This window comes from Myotis nattereri (assembly GCF_964212035.1).
Source record: "Myotis nattereri genome assembly, chromosome: 4".
Lineage (NCBI taxonomy): Eukaryota > Metazoa > Chordata > Mammalia > Chiroptera > Vespertilionidae > Myotis > Myotis nattereri.
Window position 1 is genome coordinate 66,384,406 of NC_138079.1, and position 20,123 is coordinate 66,404,528.

General features: G+C 41.3%; 1 protein-coding gene across 1 annotated transcript in view; it reads left to right on the forward strand.

The window, feature by feature from the left end:
* The window catches only part of DCP2 (decapping mRNA 2), a 37,527-nt gene that overhangs the window by 13,151 nt on the left and 4,253 nt on the right, over positions 1-20,123 (forward strand). The window contains exons 3-8 of the mRNA XM_081088809.1: positions 555-682; positions 1,076-1,174; positions 8,746-8,898; positions 8,995-9,107; positions 9,208-9,315; positions 11,416-11,551. Coding sequence (XP_080944935.1) covers positions 555-682; positions 1,076-1,174; positions 8,746-8,898; positions 8,995-9,107; positions 9,208-9,315; positions 11,416-11,551 — 737 coding nt within the window. The remainder of the gene's footprint in view (positions 1-554; positions 683-1,075; positions 1,175-8,745; positions 8,899-8,994; positions 9,108-9,207; positions 9,316-11,415; positions 11,552-20,123) is intronic.

The window sequence follows — 20,123 nt, forward strand, 5'->3', positions numbered from 1 at the left end:
GGAGAACCTAGCAAGAGAACATGGACACAGAACTTGGCTGGAGATCTTGACCAGAACTTGGCTAGAGATCCTGGCTAGGCTGCTGATCAACTGAACGCTGTTTCTGTGTCATTCCTTCTTCGCCGACTCCGTCCACACCTTTGGGGACCCCTGGACCTGCTTGGGTTGGACGCCCAGCATTTACCAGTATGTGTACTGTATTTGTTTCTTGCTATTCACTTCAGTGTCTGTTGACTTCTGATCTGATGAATTTGACTCACTTAATGAGAAGTATTTGAGGTGTTCATATGGTCCTGAATTTATTTATGTTAACTTAGGGATCCAGGACTGGGTATCCAAAGCTTACTTAATTAGTGTCTCGGCTAAATGCACACGTTAACAATGACGTGTTCAAGAGAAAACAAATGTAAAATAAAAGCAAGAGGTTGTTAAGTGAGGTGAAAATTTGAGTAATTTCATAGAAAATACACAGATGATTTAAGTAGGTCTCTTTCTGTATAAATGTGCTCAGGCTGTATTAGGGAAGAAAGTAACTTCCTTAACACTATGTATACTCTTCAGTCATTGTCCGTTTTTGCTGCCTCAAGGCGAAGACGTGGAAAAAGTTTTGGATGAATGGAAGGAGTATAAAATGGGAGTACCAACATATGGTGCAATTATTCTTGATGAGACACTTGAAAATGTGAGTGTAATAAAATGAAAGATTTCTAGTGAAAAAAATATAATTTTTATAAATGTTTGAAATTGGTTTTTTAAAAAATATATTAGATTTTTAGTGCTAAAAGGTCAGATTTTGCAAATTTTGTCTGCATTCTGTCTTAATATTTTGTACTTGTTACAGTATGGCTTATTGCAAAGAAGTGCCCTTTCATTGTTGAAATACTTTAAAATGGGCAGAATGCCTTTCTTCACGCTAGTAGTATATCCAGAATCATGGGAGATAATTAAAAGCAAGTACTGTATCAAATTACTGGTGATAACAGTTACCTGAAGGAAGGAGAAAAACACCTTTGCTTTTAGAAAGGAGCGTGGGAAAGCAAGACAAGTTTTATTTCTATCTCTGCTTGTTTTGTAGGTACTACTGGTTCAGGGATACCTAGCAAAATCGGGCTGGGGATTTCCAAAAGGAAAAGTAAATAAAGAAGAAGCTCCTCATGATTGTGCTGCTAGAGAGGTGAGTTACAACTGTTGCTTCTTTTGTTCACATCTCTCGGTCATTTACTCTTATTTGTTTCTATTTTCTTTCATTGTCTGTTATCTCTGTAACTCTTGTGAGGAGGGATATGATTTCTTCTTTCCTTTTAGAATTGGATTTGCAATTAGTAAAATGTTTTGGTTCAATTTGTCTTTTTTTTTCCATCTTGGCTTTCAGACATGGCACAATTTGAGTTTTTCTAAGAAATTGACATTTGTTGTTCAAAATCCTCTCTAGCTTCCCACTACCTATAGGATAAAGTTTAATTCTTTAAGTATTGCCACTCCCTCCCTTACTCCAACACAAAACTTAGCCTTCCTAAATTTGTTTTTATTACAGTCAAAAGGATTTATTGTTTGTCCCTTGAATTTGACTGGTTTGTCTCAGCCTTGAACTTTTGCTTATATTTTTTTCCTACCTCTCTTCTTCCCGACTTTTCAAATCCTATCTGGGTACCTTTCTAGACCCAGCTCAATTTATCCTTTTTTTTTTTTTTTTTTTCTGAAGTACTGTCACCAACTAGTTCTATACCCAGGAACTGACCTTTTTTTTTTTTTTTTTTTTAATATATTTTATTGATTTTTTACAGAGAGGAGGGAGAGGGATAGAGAGTTAGATACATCGATCAGCCGCCTCCTGCACACCTCCTACTGGGGATGTGCCTGCAACCAAGGTACATGCCCTTGACCAGAATCGAACCTGGGACCTTTCAGTCCACAGGCCAACGCTCTATCCACTGAGCCAAACCGGTTAGGGCAAGGAACTGACCTTTTTATTTGTAAGATGAGGTTTAGCATGGATAGTTTCTAAAGTTTATTCTTACTTAAAATTCTATTTTTAAATCTAACGAGTCAGCTCTATCTCACAGTAGTCTCTGAACTATAATAGCACTTGTCTTTATCTTTTGCTTGGCATTAGTTATGTAGTGCCTTGTGATAGATTGTGTACTGTGTTCTTATTTATCAATTCCTTATCATTTATCATCATTATTATTTTTGATTCAGTATTTTCCTGCATCACTGTTCATGTCCTGGTTTAAGTTTGGGTATAATTATTTGTGAGGGATACTAGTTAACATTTTTATAAACCCCCAGTAATTATTTATCATACTAAAATCATTAGTGGTTATTTACTTTGGAGTAGGATTTGACAATTAAAAATGCTACATTTTAAATTCATCATAAAATAGCTTATTTAAGCAAGTATTTGCAACAGCTTATAGACAAAGCCGTTACATACAAGTAAGTGAAGGATTATGCACACCCCTTAAAAAATTGAAAGCTGTTTAGAAAGCAGGTGAGGAATTGCCACATTCCTTCTTGTTTCTGTGTGTGTGTGTGTGTTATGTGCTATTGAGTTGGCTCTAGCTCTTGACGACTCAGAATGATCGATATCTGCAATGTTCTGTCCTCAACAGCCTTGCTCAGCTCCGGAAGACTTATTCTGATGGCTTCTTTTATGGAGTCAGTCCATCTCATATTTGGTCTTCCTGTTTTCCTGCTGCCTTCTATTCCCAGCATTATTGGGCTTTTCCAAAGAACCCTGCCTTCTCATGATGGCAGGAGATGCATTGGAGCACTTGTAAAAGTCTTCCCTATTAGTCTTCCAACTCTGTAGTTCTCTTCTGAAGAAGGACAAAATAGGAACCATAGCATCTTACTTAGAGGAATTGATCTGTAGCCGTGTTCATGGAGTTAGACTTATGGCAGAGACAGTTGTCATGAGGTTCTGAAAAGATACTACATTAACTGGAATAACAAATTTAGGCCAAATGGAGTGAGCTCAGCTCAGCTGTCTCTGTAATTGAGTCTTGGGAGAAATTGGAGGAAATCAGATACCAACACTTGTAAAACTGAAGTACCTGGACCCAAGAGGTCTTTCTGCATCTACCACTAGAACCCTCTCTGTGAGGAGTGTTATGCACTACTAGAGGCTCAGTACACAAAATTCGTGCACTTGGGGGGTGGGGCTCCCCTCAGCTCAGCCTGCTCCCTCTCACAGTCCAGGAGCCCTTGGGGGACATCCTTAGTGCTGCAGCAGAGGCAAAAGAGGTTCCCGCCACCACCGCTGTGCTTGCCAGCCTTCTGGCTGAGTGGCGCTCCCCCTGTGGGAGCTCACTGACCACCAGGGGGCAGCTCCTGCATTGAGCGTCTGCCCCCTGGTGGTCAGTGAGTGTTATAGCGACCTGTTCCGCCGTTTGGTCAACTTGCATATTAGCCTCTTATTATATAGGATATTGGAAAGAATCAGGATGATGCAGAAATAGGATATTTGGGGTAAGAGAGAGGCAGTTAACCTGTGAACTGAGGCACCCAGTTTTCACTTTGCTTTATCTTGTTCTCTGCTCTGGGATACTAACATAAAAGGTGGTCCTGTTGATGTGGTACTAATTTCAGTAATGATTATAGATTACCATAATTTGTAAGACAGTAAATAAAATTTATTCTTAGGGCATGGGGAATGGGAGAATGGAGTGTGGATGATAAGATCTAAGAGAGTCTTGTGGGGAGGGATACAACCATTATGGGAGGTTATTTCCATTTTACAGGTAAAGAACTGAAACTGAGCAGTTTATTAATGTGCCTAAGGTCACACAGTTAGTAAGCAGAAGAACGGGCATGTAAAACCCTGGTAATTGGGTTCTGGAGTCAATGTTCATGACTACTACAATTTAGGTAGTCAAGGAATATTTGCAAATGGGTGAGTATTTCTAAACACAAACAGATGAAAACAGAAATAATTTATGACTTTTAAGTATCTATTTTCTAATAAAATTTACTTTTCTTTTTTTAATATATTTTATTGATTTTTTACAGAGAGGAAAGGAGAGAGATAGAGTTAGAAACATCGATGAGAGAGAAACATCGATTAGCTGCCTCCTACACATCTCCCACTAGGAATGTGCCCGCAACCAAGGTACATGCCCTTGACCGGCATCGGACCCAGGACCCTTCAGTCCGCGGGCCGACGCTCTATCCACTGAGCCAAACCGGTTTCGGCAAATTTACTTTTCTGATTTGGATCAATATGAAATTTTTGTTTTAGAGTTTTTGTTTGGCTCTGAGGAACCATAGTTCTTAAATTCAGGGAAAAATTATTTCACTTTGATAATAAGAATTGATCTTAACTTCTATCCCTTCTGATCTACGTAACAAACATCCTGATAAAGGACCTTGTCAGAAAAGGCTTGAGTTTAATTTATATAAAATTGTGGATTAGAATTAAAAAATTTTTTTTTATGAGTTTCTTTGAGCCCAAACTGATGACAGTTGCTGGGAAGCAAGATCTCAAATGCTCCCTGGCTTAGAATTTTTAAAGGCAAGTCTTTTGACTTGTATTCCTGATTTTTAAATGACCACCTTTGTCATAAAGAAAGAAAGGTCTTGCTATTAAGGTATTGCTTTATTAGTCTACATAGGCTGCCACAACAAAATACCACAGACTGGGTGACTTAACAGAAATTTTTGTTCTGAGTTTGGGAAGTCCAAGATCAAGGTACCTGCTGATTGGATTCCTGGTGAGAACTCTCATCCTGGCTTTCAGATGGCAACCTTCTCACTGTATGTTCATGAGACCTTTCCTGGATGCCTGTGTGAGTGCAGAGAGAGAGGAACTAGTGTCTCTTCCTTTTCTTATAAGAGCATTCGCTTTATTAATCCCACCCATATGACTTCTTTTAACCTTTATCACCTCACAGGCCCTATCTCCAAATATAGTCACGTTGGGGGCTTGGACTTCAACACAAGAATTTTGAAGGAACACAGTTCAGTCCATAGCAGTTGCCATTTTTGAGTGATGAAAGTATTCATTTAGTTCTAGAGTTGCAGTTTGTCATTCTGCTACTGGGTGGTGCTGCAGTATAAGATAAACAGCACTGTTTGAGAGGAGGAACCACCTGTGTTCAGTCTCAGTTGAAAATTAGATTGCTATTTCATTCTTAATAGTAGTTTATATTAATATCACATTGTTCCTTTCATTTTCACCTCATTAACATATAAGGAGAGGTTTTGTCCTAATTTTCAGCTGCCATTCATTAGACTTAGGTTGATGTCTTAAGCACCTTTTCTCTTGGTTTTAAGTTATGCTGTTCTACCATGGATGATTACCCTTATATTAAGTTGCTGATATTTTAATTTGATTATGATAGCATTTTATTTTGGTCTATTATAATTATATTAATATTATTATTTCACTATATATTGCCATCCAGAGGTATTTTGTTAGGCTATTGCAGAATTTGACACATCCCATAAGGGCTGTGTATATGGTCTGAGCTTAAAGAAGCAGGGGCAAGCAGGCTTCTCAGGGAGGTTTTTTGTTTGTTTTTTAAATTGATTTGAGAGAAAGAAACCAATTTTGTTGTTCCACTTACGCATTCATTGATTGATTGTTGAATCTGCCCTGACCAGGAATCAAACTTACAACCATGTCATATGGGGATGATTCTCTACCTAATCAACTGAGCTTACCCGACCAGGGTCAGGGAGAAGGTTTGAATGATTGTTGATAGAAAGCTAAGGTTTGTCTTACTTAGTAATTTCCAGTTTTCTCTTTGACTTTTTGGTTCACCTTTGTTAATTGTTTTTTTTTCTGATCACTTTTATTCAGTGAAGTAGATTTAGGACAGAAATGAAAAATGTTTTCTAGATATTGTTGAAAGTATATATTAGGATAACCTCACTATTTTTGTTGTGGTGAAACATCATCTGATCTTGAGAATAGGCAAGTGATACTTGGCGGTTCACTTGTAGTTTTAAGATTTTATATTGTTGCTTATATTTGGCAGAACAGTATGTTTTATTGTAATTAATCTGACTCTGCGATTGTATGATTTTTATCTTTGTAGAATTTATACAGAGGAACTACTGGTTGGCTTATTTTACCTCTTCCTACACTTTTAAAGGACATAGGTAGAGGATTTCATCATTTGTCTATGCTGGTGCTCTTTGGGTACCATGTTTTTAAATCTTAGTTAGGGATTTTTATCTGATATTATTTGAGAAGTTAATGCATTCTATGTGCCAGGAAAATTATGCATTACAGATATAGGAATGGATTTGATTCACAGAAGGTGTGATACTAAATTTTTTTGTTGTGCCCTGGCCAGTGTAGCTCAGTTGGTTGGAGTGTTGTCCCCTGCTTAAAAGGTGGTAGGTTCGATTCCTGGTCAGGGCATATACCCATGTTGTGGGTTCGATCCCCAGTCAGGGAATGTGATGGAGGCAACCAATAAATCAATCTCTCTCTCTCTCTCTCTCTCTCTCTCTCTCTCCCTCTCTCTCCCTCCCTCCCTCCCTCCCTCCCTCCCTCCCTCCCTCTCTCCCTCTCTCCCTCTCTCCCTCTCTCCCTCTCTCCCTCTCCCTTCCTCTCTTTCCCCTCTCCCTTTCTCTTCTGGGGGCATGTCTGTTTGTCTCCTCTCTTTTTCCCCCTTTCCTTCTCTCCCTTCCTCTCTCTCCCTCTCCTTCTTCCCCTCTTTTTTTCTTCCCTCTCTCTCTCAAATCAATATAATTTTTTTTTTTCCATTTGTATCTGTACATGTGTGTTATTCAAAAATTTTCCTGGTAAATACTGCCCTGACCAGAAATTGAACCTGCAACCTTTTGGTATACGGGAGGATGCTCCAACCAGCTGAGCCACCCAGCCAGGATAATCAATATGTATTTTTCCCCACAGTTTAGCATATTTAGGAGTGTATAGAAATTGTGATAGAAATGAATTAGGTATCCTGGAGGAACTTAAATTGGCAGTCACAGACTGCACATGCCTGAGAGAAGTATAGATAGTCCCTATTGAGGAAGATAGGAAGATGTACATGAACTGATAAGGAGGGAAGAGACAAAAAGAATGGGTAGAAAGTTCCTCCATACTCTTACCTTGTAAGAGATTCAGGACTGTGCACATGTTTTAATGTCTCTGTCTCACTGGTTGATGAGGAGATGCTAACTCCAGCATAAAAGATCCACAGTAATTTTTAACCACTGAGAGTCCAGAGTTCTTTTGATTTTGAGGGTGAAGTGGGTAAGAACATTGTCATAGTAATATAATTGTTACTTGAAGGAGAACTTTAAGGCTAAAAGAGACTAATGGTTTTTTATTTTAAACAGAAGCCCAGTATTTAATCAGATTAAGCATGGCTTCTTTGGTTGATGAAAAGGTGAGGGTTAGATGTAACATTAATTCCTGAGATTTATGTTCTTCCAGTTCATCCTTCCCTCGCTTTTGAGGCCTTGCTGAGGAAAGGAAGTCTTGGAACCATTAACCTAGCTCCCTAGTTTTCAGTTCTTTTGCATTTATATCCCCACCCCCATCCAATTGGTTGTAGCTGTACTTTTGAAATCTGTCCACTTAAATGTTAGCATTCACAATTCAGTTTTCATGTTTGAAAAAAGTTTTATTTATATAAGACATTTTTAAATCTGTAGTTTGGTATACATATCTCTTCATGGATCCTGTGAATAAAATCCATATGTGACCCCCAGTGATGTACTTGTCACAGATTAGGAACCACTGATACATTCTAACATTTTAAGGTTTCTGGACCCAGTTACAATGTGTATGTGGCAGTGTCTTCACTCCAGCAAGCAGTTTTTGGATACCAGCTGGGCGTCCTATAATTCAACTGAATTCTAACATGGTGTACTCAGAGGTAGTAGCATCATATTCCACAGGTTAAGGGCTCAATCCCACAAGACTGCCCTCTACTTCAGATGGCAGTCACAAGTCCAGGTTGTCACTTGTGATTCTGACCGACTGGCTATAGATTGAAGGTTCCAACAATCCCTTTCTTGGGCTTGATTAATTTGCTAGAGTATCTCACAGAACTCAGAAAAACATTTTACTTACAAAGCATCAATTAATTAGAAAAGAATATAACTCAGGAATAGCGAGATGGACTAGATGCATCGGGCAAGGGATGGGGAAAGTATGAGGAGCTTCCATGCCTTCTCCTAGAGCAGCACTCTCCAAATCTCGTGATCAACAACCTTGAAGCTCTTGAACTCTGTTCTCGGGTGTTTGTGGAGGCGCTCTGACTCTGGTATAGTCTATTAAGTTATTGGCCATAGCTAATGAGCCCAGTCTCAGCCTCTCTTCCCTTCCAGGAGGGTTCCAACCCTCTACTCACTTGGTTGGTTCTCCTGGCAACCAGCCTCCATCCTCCCCAATGGTTTAAAAATCACTTCATTAACATAACAGAAGATACCTTTGATGCTCTTATCACTTAGGAAATTCCAAGAGTTTTAGGAACTGCACCAGAAAGAAGACCAAGTAAAAATATATTTATTATTGTAAATCACAATATCACACATCTCCCTTCATTGAATAGCTGAAGAAACTTAGACTCAGCTATTAAAGAGGTTTTACCATAGTGGAACAATTCAGTAGAGGCAGAGCTAGAACTAGACCCTGGAATATTCTGACTTCTTGCCTAGTGCTTTCATGCCTTTAATTGCCTGGATATATCTGAATTTTCACCTTTGAAATAAGCAAATTTTAATAAATTGGAGGTCTGACAGCAAAAATTGAAAATCATCCAAATTTTTTATTTCCAGGTCTTTGAAGAAACTGGTTTTGATATCAAAGATTATATTTGTAAGGATGATTACATTGAACTTCGAATAAATGACCAGCTTGCTCGTTTGTACATCATTCCAGGAATTCCAAAAGACACAAAATTTAACCCGAAAACCAGAAGAGAAATTCGGGTATGGAATTGAAAGTACTTTCAGGTTGCTGAATGAAGTAGGCAATTGCTTTCAGAAACTCTGATAATCATTAACTATGTGTTTCTTGTGTTTCAGAACATTGAATGGTTCTCCATAGAAAAATTGCCCTGTCATAGAAATGATATGACCCCAAAATCCAAACTTGGTTTGGCTCCTAACAAATTTTTTATGGCTATTCCCTTTATCAGGTATGTTCATATTTCTTAAAATAAACTAACCATCATAATTCTGATACTCAGTTTCTTCATACAGCCAAGTTTTAAAAGTGAATTCTTATTCTTTCCATAGACCATTAAGGGACTGGCTTTCTCGAAGATTTGGAGATTCCTCAGACAGTGACAATGGATTTTCCTCAACTAGTAGCACCCCAGCTAAACCTACTGTGGAAAAATTGAGGTAAAGAAATGTATTCATAGGATTCTGACTTTCTGATAGTTTTTAATACAGTAGCATTTTGCTTCTAAAGTTTGCAGAGGTGTTGGATTCCTTGATAGGAACTATTTTGTTCCTGTGTTCTTGAAACTTTTTTTATGAGATGAAAGGGAAGGAGCTTCTGGCACATTTTAAAAAGTATACAAAGAGAGTACCAACTCTTGAGATAGATCGAAGAGGAGGAAAAGAAAAATCATCTCTGTGTGTGTTTTTATACTGTTACTTCTCTGTTCTCATATTCTACCTTAGAGATACTTGAGTTTCTGAAGACAGTTAGATGGAGGATATGTTGAGGTCTGTTTTTTTGTGTAGAGGAGGTGAAGGATGCTGATGTATTACTTTTTCAGAAAGAACTGTGAAGACTTGGGTGGGCTTCTTTTCTTTCCCTCGTAATATAAAGAGTGACTATTAAATGGTCATAAACCACAAGAACATTTTCTAGGTTGGAACTTAATATATAAATCATAATTACAGAGTAGGCTGAGTAATTTTGTTCAATAAGCAGAAATATTTGTAGTCAATTTGTTAGAACTTTGCCTTATGTTAAGAGAGTTGCTTTTTATATTTTCTTTAATTTAGATGTTCTGTTTTTAATCCCAGAGCTTCAAAAATTAAACAATAGAAGGAAACCACATTTACAGTGAATATTTTTTAAATACATAGAGAATATTCCATTTTAGTTGGATTTTATGAGGACAGGAGCTCGGACTAAATGTAAATGTCATTTTTGCTTATCAGAAACTGTGATTATTATAACCAAATTATATACCACTAGATATAAGTGAAATAGTTCAAAAATGTAAAGTAGACAAGAATGCAGCCAGTTTTGAAAAGATACAAGATGCTGTTTTAAAAAGTTATAAAATAGTGAGTGGAAAAAAATATTGACTATTCATGTTTGGAAAATCTGTGTGAAATGACAACCATACTTTTTAGTCTTAGGATTTATGGTGCTGGAGAGTAGAATAAGGAGATAATAAACCAACTACTTTAACCACATTTCAGGTTTCTTAGGAAGGGAAGTATGTGTTTTTTAGTGTATAATCTAATGTCTGTGATAATGTATTGAAGTATCTGAATTTTGTCTAAAGAAAGAGTTGAGAGTCTAAAATTTAATTTAATTTAATTTTTAAAGATCATGGTTTATTTTATTTTTAAAATATATTTTTATTGATTTTTCAGAGAGGAAGGGAGAGAGATAGATAGAAACATCAATGATGAGAATCATTAATCAGCTGCCTCTTGCACGCCCCCTGCTGGGGATTGAGCCCACAACCCGGGCATGTGCCCTTGACTGGAATTGAATCCAGGACCCTTCAGTCCGCAGGTCGACGCTCTGTCCACTGTGCCAAACCGGCTAGGGGAATATTGTAATTTTTAAGTGAGAAAGAGGAAGAATTCCAAAATATTCAGAAACAATCTTATTGTATAATATGGTATTTTGGATTAGTGACTGTATTGTATTATACATGGGAGTGTACTATAGAATGGGATTTCTTTATTACAAACTATTGCATGAGTGCAATCTTTTATAATATAATTCTTTTGCATAAAAATTTATGACTGGATCTTTATTGAATTTGCTCAGACTTTGTCTTGGGCCTCTTTCTATTTTGCTTTAGAGTATAGCTTAATTTTTCATATCCTCTTCCAACATGGATGTGGTCCATAATTGACCTTTGTAGAATCAAACTGTATACTTAAACACGCCAATAAGAATATGAGTAGTCTGTCCTATTAAGAAGGAAAGTCCACTTATATTTGTTTCAATTAAATTTAGGCAGAATTGTTTTCACATTTTTAAATATATAACCACTCATAGGGAGGAGATGGTGTGGATAGTTCAGAAAAGTTTTGGATTAAAAATAACAGATTATTTATTCAAATACTCTTCTGCATGCTGGTGATAATAGACACAAAGCAGACTTACATTCCAATAGTGGGAGATAGACAATAAATAAGAAAGTAAAATTTGTAGTCTATAAGATACACTATCAAGGTGGTAGAAGAGCTATAAGATAAAATTTTCTGATGTGATTTTTATTTTTTTAAATCTTGGTATAGTCGAACCAAATTCCGCCACAGTCAGCAGTTATTTCCTGAAGGTTCCCCAGGTGACCAATGGGTAAAGCACAGGCAGCCACTGCAGCAAAAGCCATATAATAATCATTCTGAAATGTCTGACCTTCTAAAAGCTAAGGTGAGTGATATACATTTAAAGATTTTCTTAACTTTAGGTCATTTGACTTTGAAACGTATCTGAATTGAGGAATTGCTAATTAATAGTTATAGAGCTCTGAATTGTTGATGAAAGAATCCTGTGTTCCTGACTTGTGATTTGAAGCTGGCTTGAGACTCCTTAACTTTTATAGCATGGCTATAAATTCAGTAAGTGAGAGGGATTAACATCTGACTTTGGTATATATGCTACCAGTGAAAGGTTCATTACTGTGTTGTATTCTAGTCTATGATTATACGACAGTTTATTTATTCTGCTCTTTAAAATTTTTTATTTTTTAATTGCAGTCGACATACAATATATTAGTTTCAGGTATACACAGTGATTATAAATTTATATAACTTACAAAGTGATCACCCTAAGTCTAGTACCTATATGACACCATATATGGTTATTATAATACTAGAGGCCTGGTGCACAAAAATTTGTGCACTTCGGGGGAAGGGGAGGTTCCTCAGCCCGGCCTGTGCCCTCTCGCAGTCTGGGACCCCTCGGGAGATAACGACCTGCTGGCTTAGGTCTGCTCCCAGGTGGCAGAAGGCAGGCCCAATCCCTAGATGCAGCCCCTGGTTGGGCTCAGAGCAGGGCCGATTGGGGAGTTGGGGCACCGCCCCCTGTCATGCACAGAGCAGGGTGGATCAGGGGGTTGGGGAGCTCCCCCCGTCACTCACAGAGTAGGGCCGATAGGGGAGTTGGGGCACCGCCCCCTGTCACACACAGAGCAGGGTGGATCAGGGGGTTGGGGTGCCGCACCCTGTCACACTCAGGGCAAGGCCGATGGGGAGGTTATGGCTCTACCCTGTCACACACAGAGCAGGGCCTGTGGCGGGGGGGGTGGGGACGGGGTTGGGGCGCCGCACCCTGTCACACACAGAGCAGGGCCGATCAGGGGGTTGGGGCACCGCAGCCTGTCACAGAGCCGCAGGGCGATCAGGGGGTTGGGGAGCTCCCCCCTATCAGGCACAAAGCAGGGCTGATCAGGGGGTTGGAGCGTCTTCCCCTGTCACGAACAGAGCAGGGCAGATAGGGGGGTTGTGGCCCCGCCCCCTGTTACACACAGAGCCGCAGGGCGATCGGGGTTTGGGCGCTGCCCTCTGTCACACTGATCCCGGTGCTGGGAGGCATATTACCCTTTTACTATATAGGATAGAGGCCTGGTGCACGGGTCGGGGCCGGCTGGTTTGCCCTGAAGCGTGTCCTGGATCAGGGTGGGGGTCCCCACTGGGGTGCCTGGCCAGTCTGGGTGAGGGGCTGAGGGCTGTTTTCAGGCTGGCGGGTGACTGAAGCTCCCAACCACTCCTTTTTTTCTTTCTTTTTTATTCTGGGCCAGCTTTAGCTCTGAGGCTCCAGCTCTTAGGCCTCTGCTGCTGAAAGCAGGTTTCTGGCCTTTGTTTACCTTCTGTATTTGAAACAGTGTTGCGATTCTGCTGGCTGAAGCCCGGCGACTAAAGCAGGTTTCTGGGGTTTTGTTTAGCTTCTATATTTGTAACATAGTTGCTTAGAGTTGCAGCTCAGAGGCCGGCAGCGGCAAGCGGGGAACGTTGTAGTCCTCTGTCACTGAAGCAAGCAAGCCTCATGTTCGCTTCCAGCTGCCTGGCTGCGGGCTGCTATCTTGGCTGGCAGTTAATTTGCATATCGCCCTGATTAGCCAATGGGAAGGGTAGCAGTCGTACGCTAATTACCATGTTTCTCTTTTATTAGATAGGATTACTAGAGGCCCAATGCACGAAATTTGTGCAAGAGAAGCCTTCCTTCCCCTGGCTGCCAGCACCAGCTTCCCTCTGGCACCTGGGACCCGGGCTTCCCTCGCAGCCCCGGCTTCATGCAGAAGGACGTCCAGTCTAATTAGCATATTATGCTTTTTTAATTATAGATTGATTGTATTCCCTATGCTGTACTTTATATCTCTGTGACTGTTTTGTTACTGCCAATTTGTACTTCTTAACCCCTTTACCTTTTTCCAACAACCCCTCCTCCCCCTGCTCATTTGGCAACCATCAGTTCTCTGTATTTGTGAATTTGTTTCTATTTAATTGATGAGAGAGAATCATTGATTGACTGCCTCCTGCATGCCTCACACTGGGAATCAAGTCTGCAGCTTGGGTATATGCCCTGATTGGGAATCAAACTGTGACTTCCTGATTCATAGGTCAACACTCAATCACAGAGCCATGCAGGCCGGGCTATTTTGAATTTTTTTTAGGAGCCTCTCTACTGTTTTTTTACAGTGGCTGCACCAATTTGTAATCTCACCAACAGTGTTCAAGGGCTCCCTTTTCTCCACATCTTACCCAACACTTGTTTCTTAATTTATTTTTTTTTAATATATTTTTTATTGATTAAGGTATTACATATGTGTCCTTGTCCCCACGTTACCCTCTACCCCCCCCCCACCACCACCACCACCGCTCATGCCCTCACCCCCCCCGTTGTCCGTGTCCATTGGTTAGGCCTATATGCTTGCATATAAGTCCTTTGGTTGATCTTTCCCCCTTACCCCTACCCTCCCCTACCTTCCCTCCAAGGCCCGACAGTCCAATCAATGCCTCTCCGTCTCTGGATCAGTCCTTGTTCATCAGTTTATGTTGTTCATTATATTCCACAAATGAGTGAGATCCTGTGGTATTTATCCGCTCTCCAGTTCCATCCATGCTGTGGCAAATGGTAAGAGTTCCTTTTTCTTCTTCCTCTTCTTAAAGAATACCTTTCAGCATTTCATATAATGCTGGTTTGGTGGTGATGAACTCCTTTAGCTTTTTCTTATCCGTGAAGCTCTTTATCTGACCTTCTATTCTGAATGATAGCTTTGCTGGATAAAGTAATCTTGGTTGCAGGTTCTTCGCATTCATCACTTTGAATATTTCTTGCCACTCTCTTCTGGCCTGCATGGTTTCTGTTGAGAAATCAGCTGACAGTCGTATGGGTACTCCCTTGTAGGTAACTGACTGTCTTTCTCTTGCTGCTTTTAAGATTCTCTCTTTAGCTTTTGCTCTTGGCATTTTAATGATGATGTGTCTTGGTGTGGTCCTCTTTGGATTCCTTTTGTTTGGGGTTCTCTGCGCTTCCTGGACTTGTAAGTCCATTTCTTTCACCAGGTAGGGGAAGTTTTCTGTCATTATTTCTTCAAAAAGGTTTTCAATATCTTGCCCTCTCTCTCCTTCTGGTACCCCTATAATTCTGATGTTGGTACGCTTGAAGTTGTCCCAGAGGTTCCTTACACTATCTTCATATTTTTTGAATCTCTTTTCTTTTTTCTTTTTCGTTTGGGTATTTTTTGTTTCTTTGTATTTCAAATCTTTGACTTGATTCTTGGGATCCTCTTGTCTGCTGTTGGATCTCTGTAAATTATTCTTTATTTCAGTCAGTGTATGCTTAATTTCTAGTTGGTCCTTTTTCATGTCCTCCATGGTCTCACTATACTTATTGAGGGATTCATTAAATTTATCGGCGGTTTCCATAAAATTCTTGAAAAACCTTATAAACGTGGCCTTGAATTCTATATCCAGTCGTTTGCTTTCCTCCATTTCTGCCATTTGTGACCTGTTTCTTTGTCTCCGCATTTTGGCTGCTTCCCTGTGTTGATAGAGTGGCTTTGTGTGCTAGGTGTCCTGTAGGGCCCAGTGGCTCAGCCTCCCCAGTTACCTGAGGTGGACACTCTTGGTGCACTCTTGGTGCCTTGGTTGTTGTAGGATCACTGGGAGGAATTGACCTCCAGGCCAATTGGCTGTGAGAATCAGCTGTGTCTGAAGTGGGAGAACTTCTGTGCTGAAGACACCCTTCTGGGGCAAGACTTGCTTCAGTGGGGCTTTGGTGCTCACTGAGTCTGCTCCCTGAGTGTGTCCCTTATGGATCTGAGGAGTTGCAATCTGGATGGTCCCCCTCTGACCACTGGGTACAGTGGCTCCTGGATCTAAGGAGGTGCTAATTCAGCCTCTGCCTGAGGCCACACAGCAGGAGCCTCGAAGAGGCTCAGCTGTGAAGCAATGCAAGCCGCTGCGGGGCCTTGGGCCTTCTCTTGGAAGTTCCGGGTCTGCCTGGCTCAGCTGCAGTTAGGTACATTCACATGCAAAAGCCTCTGCCGCAGCCTGGGTGTGGCGGGGTCTCAGGGAGTCAAAGGGCAGAGAAAGCAGCTATGGCTGATTCTCCTAATGAGTCGTGCATCTCAGTGACCCGGTAATTGCTGTAAGCACCTCTGAGGGAAAGCCGCACTCAAGTTCTCCCGCTGCCCGACAGTCCAGCTTCTCCCCGTGTGAGTCCTGGGTCCCCAGAGACTTGCCGGAACCGGAGTTCAGAGCAGTCGGGAGCTTGTGATTCAAAAAAACAGCCGCGTCCTCAGGTGTCACCGCCTTTGCGCGCGAGCGCGAGCCGCCTTACCTCTGCACTTCACCTCCGCAGCTCCTCTGGCTCTCAGTGTGCTTTTCTTTCCTTCTAGTTGTTGAATTTACACTCAGCCAGCTTTCCTGTTGTTCTGGGTGATGTCCGCTCTGTCCTTTGCCGTATTTTTCAATTGTTGTGGGAGGCGGCAATTTCCCGGTGTTTATCTATGCCGCCATCTTAGTTTCTCCCTTAATTTATTGATAGTAGCCATTCTGACAGGTGTGAGGTGATATCTCATTGTGGTTTTAATTTGCATTTCCCTGATAATTACTGATGTTGAGCATCTTCTCATGTCTGTTGGCCATCTGTATGTTCTCTTTGGAGAAATGTCTATTCTGGTCCTCTGCCCACTTAAAAAATTTTTTTATTTATTGATTTGAGAGAGAGAGAGAGAGAGGGGAAGAGAGAAAGAGAAAAAGAAATATCTCTTTGTTATCCTACTTACTTAGGCATTCATTGGTTGATTCTTGTATGTGCCCTGACCAGGGGTTGAACCTGCAACCTTGTTGTATCAAGAGGACACTTGAACCAACTGAGTTACCCAGCCGGGGCCTTTTCTCATTTTTTAAATCGAATTGTTTATTTTTGTGTGTGTGTGTTAACTTATATGAGTTCCTTATATATTTTGGATATGAACTGGTTATCAGATTTATCATTGGCAAACATCCTCCCATTCAGTAGGTTACCTTTTTGTTTTGTTGATGGTTTCCTTAGCTGTGCAAAAACCTCTTTAGTTTGATGTAGTCCCTACCATTTGTTTACCTTTTCTGTTGTTTTCCTTCCCTGAGGAGACATATTTAAAAAAATATTAGCAAAAGTGATATGAAAGAGTTTACTGCCTACTTATTTTTCTAGAAGTTTTATGGTTTGGGGGGGTCTTATATTGAAATCTTTAATCCATTTTGAGTTTATTCTTATATATGGTGTAAGAGAGTTATCCAGTTTCTGTGACATGAGTCTGTTTAGTTTTCACAGCACTATTTATTGAAGAGAACTGTCTTTGCACCATTGTATATTTTTATCTTCTTTGTCATAGGTTAATTGATATAGGTGTGGGTTTATTTCATTGATCTATGTGTCAGTTTTTATGCCAGTATAATGCTGTTTTCATTACTACAGCCTTATAGTATAGTTTGATACTAGGTCGCATGATATCTCCAACTTTGTTCTTATCAAGATTGCTTTGGCTATTCAGGGTTTTTTGTGGTTCGATATAAATTTTTGGATTATTCTAGTTCTGTGAAAAATGCCATTGGTATTTTGATATGGATTGCTTTGAATCAGTAGATTGTTATGGGTAGTAGGACATTTTAATGATGTTAATTCTTCTTGTTCATGAGCACTGTATATGCCTCCATTTATTTCTGTCTTCAATTTCTTCTATGACTATTTTCTGGGCACAGGTGTTTTTACATCTTGTTTAAATTTATTTCTGGGTACTTTTTTTTATGACTTGGGATTTTTAAAAAAATTTTTTTTCCTGATAGTTTGTTATTGTTGCATAAAACTGCAACTGATTTTTTTTTATTTTTGATATTAATTTTGTATTCTGCTATTTTATTGAATTAATTTATCAGTTCTAAAAGCATTTTAGTGGACTTTTTAGAGTCCTTTATATCATGTCATATGCAAATAATGACAATTTTACTTCTTTTCAATTTGGATGTCTTTTATTATTTTTTCTTGTCATTGCTGTGGCTAGGAGTTTCAATATTGTATTGAGTAGAAGTGTGCTGAAAGGAGACATCCCTGTCTTGTTCCTGATCTTAAGAGAAATGCTTTTAGCTTCACCATTGAATATGATGTGAACTGTATGTTATAGATGGTCTTTACTATGTTGAGATGTATTTCCTCTATTCACATTTTGCCTAGAGTTTTTATAATAAAAGGATGGTGAATTTTGTGAAATGCTTTTTCTGCATCTCTTGATAAATGATTTTTATCCTTTTGTTTATGTGGTGTACCATGTTAGTTGATTTGCAGATATTGAACCAACCCTGTATCCCAGAAATAAATTCCACTTGATCATGTTGTATGATCTTTTTAATTTATTTTTGGATTTGGCTTGCTAATATTGTGTTGAGGATTTTAGTATCTATGTTTATCAGGAAGATTGGCTTATCATTTTTTGGGTAATGTCTTTGGTTTGGAATCTGGGTAATGCGGCCTCATCAATTTTTTGGACTAGTTTGTAAAGGATTGGTGTTAAATCTTTGAATGTATGGTAAAATTCACCTGTGAAACTATCTGATCCAGGACTTTTGTTTCTTGGGAGTTTTTTAAATTACTGATTTAATTTCATTAGTAGTTATTGGTCTGTTCAGATTTTCTCTTTCTTTTTGGTTCAGTCTTGGAAGATTGTGTCTTTTAGGAATTTATTCTTTTCTTCAAGGATGTCCAGTTTGTTGTCATATAGTTGTTTGTAGTGTGTTCTTATAATAGTTTGTATTTCAGTGGTCACATTGTCACTTCTCTTTTATTTCTGAATAGAGGCCCAGTGCATGAATTCGTGCACCGATGGGGTCCCTCAGCCTGGCCTGTGGGATTGGGCTGAAACTGACTCTTCGACATCCCCTGAGGGGTCCTAGTTTGTGAGAGGGCTCAGGCCAGGACGAGAGACCCCACTGGTGCATGATCAGGGCCAGGGAGGGACATGGGAGGTTGGCCAGCCGCGGAGGGACTGCGGGAGGGCTCCAGGGCATGTCTGGCCCGTCTCGCTCAGTCCTGATTGGCCGGACCCCAGCAGCTATTATTCGTAATAGCTAAAAGGCGGATAATAAAAACAGTTCTGGAGGTGGATACTGGTGGTGGTTGCACAACATGGTAACTATATTTACTGCCACTGAATTGTACACTCAAAAATGGTTAAAGTAAATTTTATGTGTGTTGTACCACTTATAATAAAAAATAAATACCAGCAAGAGCAGAATGAAATTGAATTAAAATTGTGTGGTAAAACCCATATTTCCCTACCATTCTTTAATTAAGTTAGCTTATTGTTTTCAAGCTATTTTAGGAATTATTTAATTTTTCCTGTAGATAGATGAAATGTAAATACATAAATAGATGTACTAGGGGCCTGGTGCACGAAATTCGTGCACTGGGTGTGTGTGTGTGTGGGGGGGGGAGTGTCCCTCAGCCCAGCCTGCCCCCTCTCACATACTGGGAACCCTCAGGCGTTGACTACCATCACCCTCCAATCGCAGGATCGGCCCCTTGCCCAGGCCTCATTTCCCCCCATCACTGGTTCTGCCCCCAGCCCAGGCCTGATGCCTCTGGCCCAGGCGTCAGGCCTGGGCAGGGGACCCCCAGACCCCTCCGATTGCTGGCTCTGCCCCTTGCCCAGGCCTGATGCCTCGGCCAGAGGCGTAGACCCCCATCACCCTCCGATCGCCTGATCGGCCCCTTGCCCAGGCCTGACGCCTCCGCCAGAGGTGTTAGGCTTGGACAGGGGACCCCCATCTCCCCCTGATCACTGGCTCTGGCCCCCGCCCAGGCCTGAGGCCTCTGGCCCAGGAATCATGCCTGGGCAGGGGACCCCCATCTCCCTCGGATCGCTTGCTCCACCCCCCGCCCAAGCTTGACGCCTCTGAACCAGGCTTCAGGATTGGGCAAGGGGACCATCATATCCCCCCAATCCCCGGCTCTGCCCCCCACCCAGGCCTGATGCCTCTGGCCCAGGCATCAGGCCTGGGCAGGGGACCCCCAGCCCCCCGCCCAGGCCTGATGCCTCGGCCAGAGGAGTTGACCCTCATCACCTCCGATCACCAATCACCGGATCGGCCCCTTGACCAGGCCTGAGGCCTCGGGCAGAGGTGTCAGTCCTGGGCAGGGGACCCCCAGCTCCCCGCGGTTGCAGGCTCCGCCCCTGCCCAGGCCTAACGCCTCTGGCCTAGGCATCTGGCCCCGGCAGCGGTGACCTGCAGTGGCAGCGGGGGGCGCCGTGATCGTGCGGGCTCCGCCCCTGCCCCTGCAGGACGCCTCTGGCTGAGGTGTCCGGCCCGGGCAGCGGGGACCCGCAGCTGCAGCGGCCCCGCGATCGTGGGCTCCGCTTTAGGCCCAGGCAAGGGACCCCTAGCTCCTGGGACTGCCAGCTTCGACCTTGCCCAGCTCCCATTGCTGGCTCCACCCCTACTTCCTGCTATCACTGGCCAGG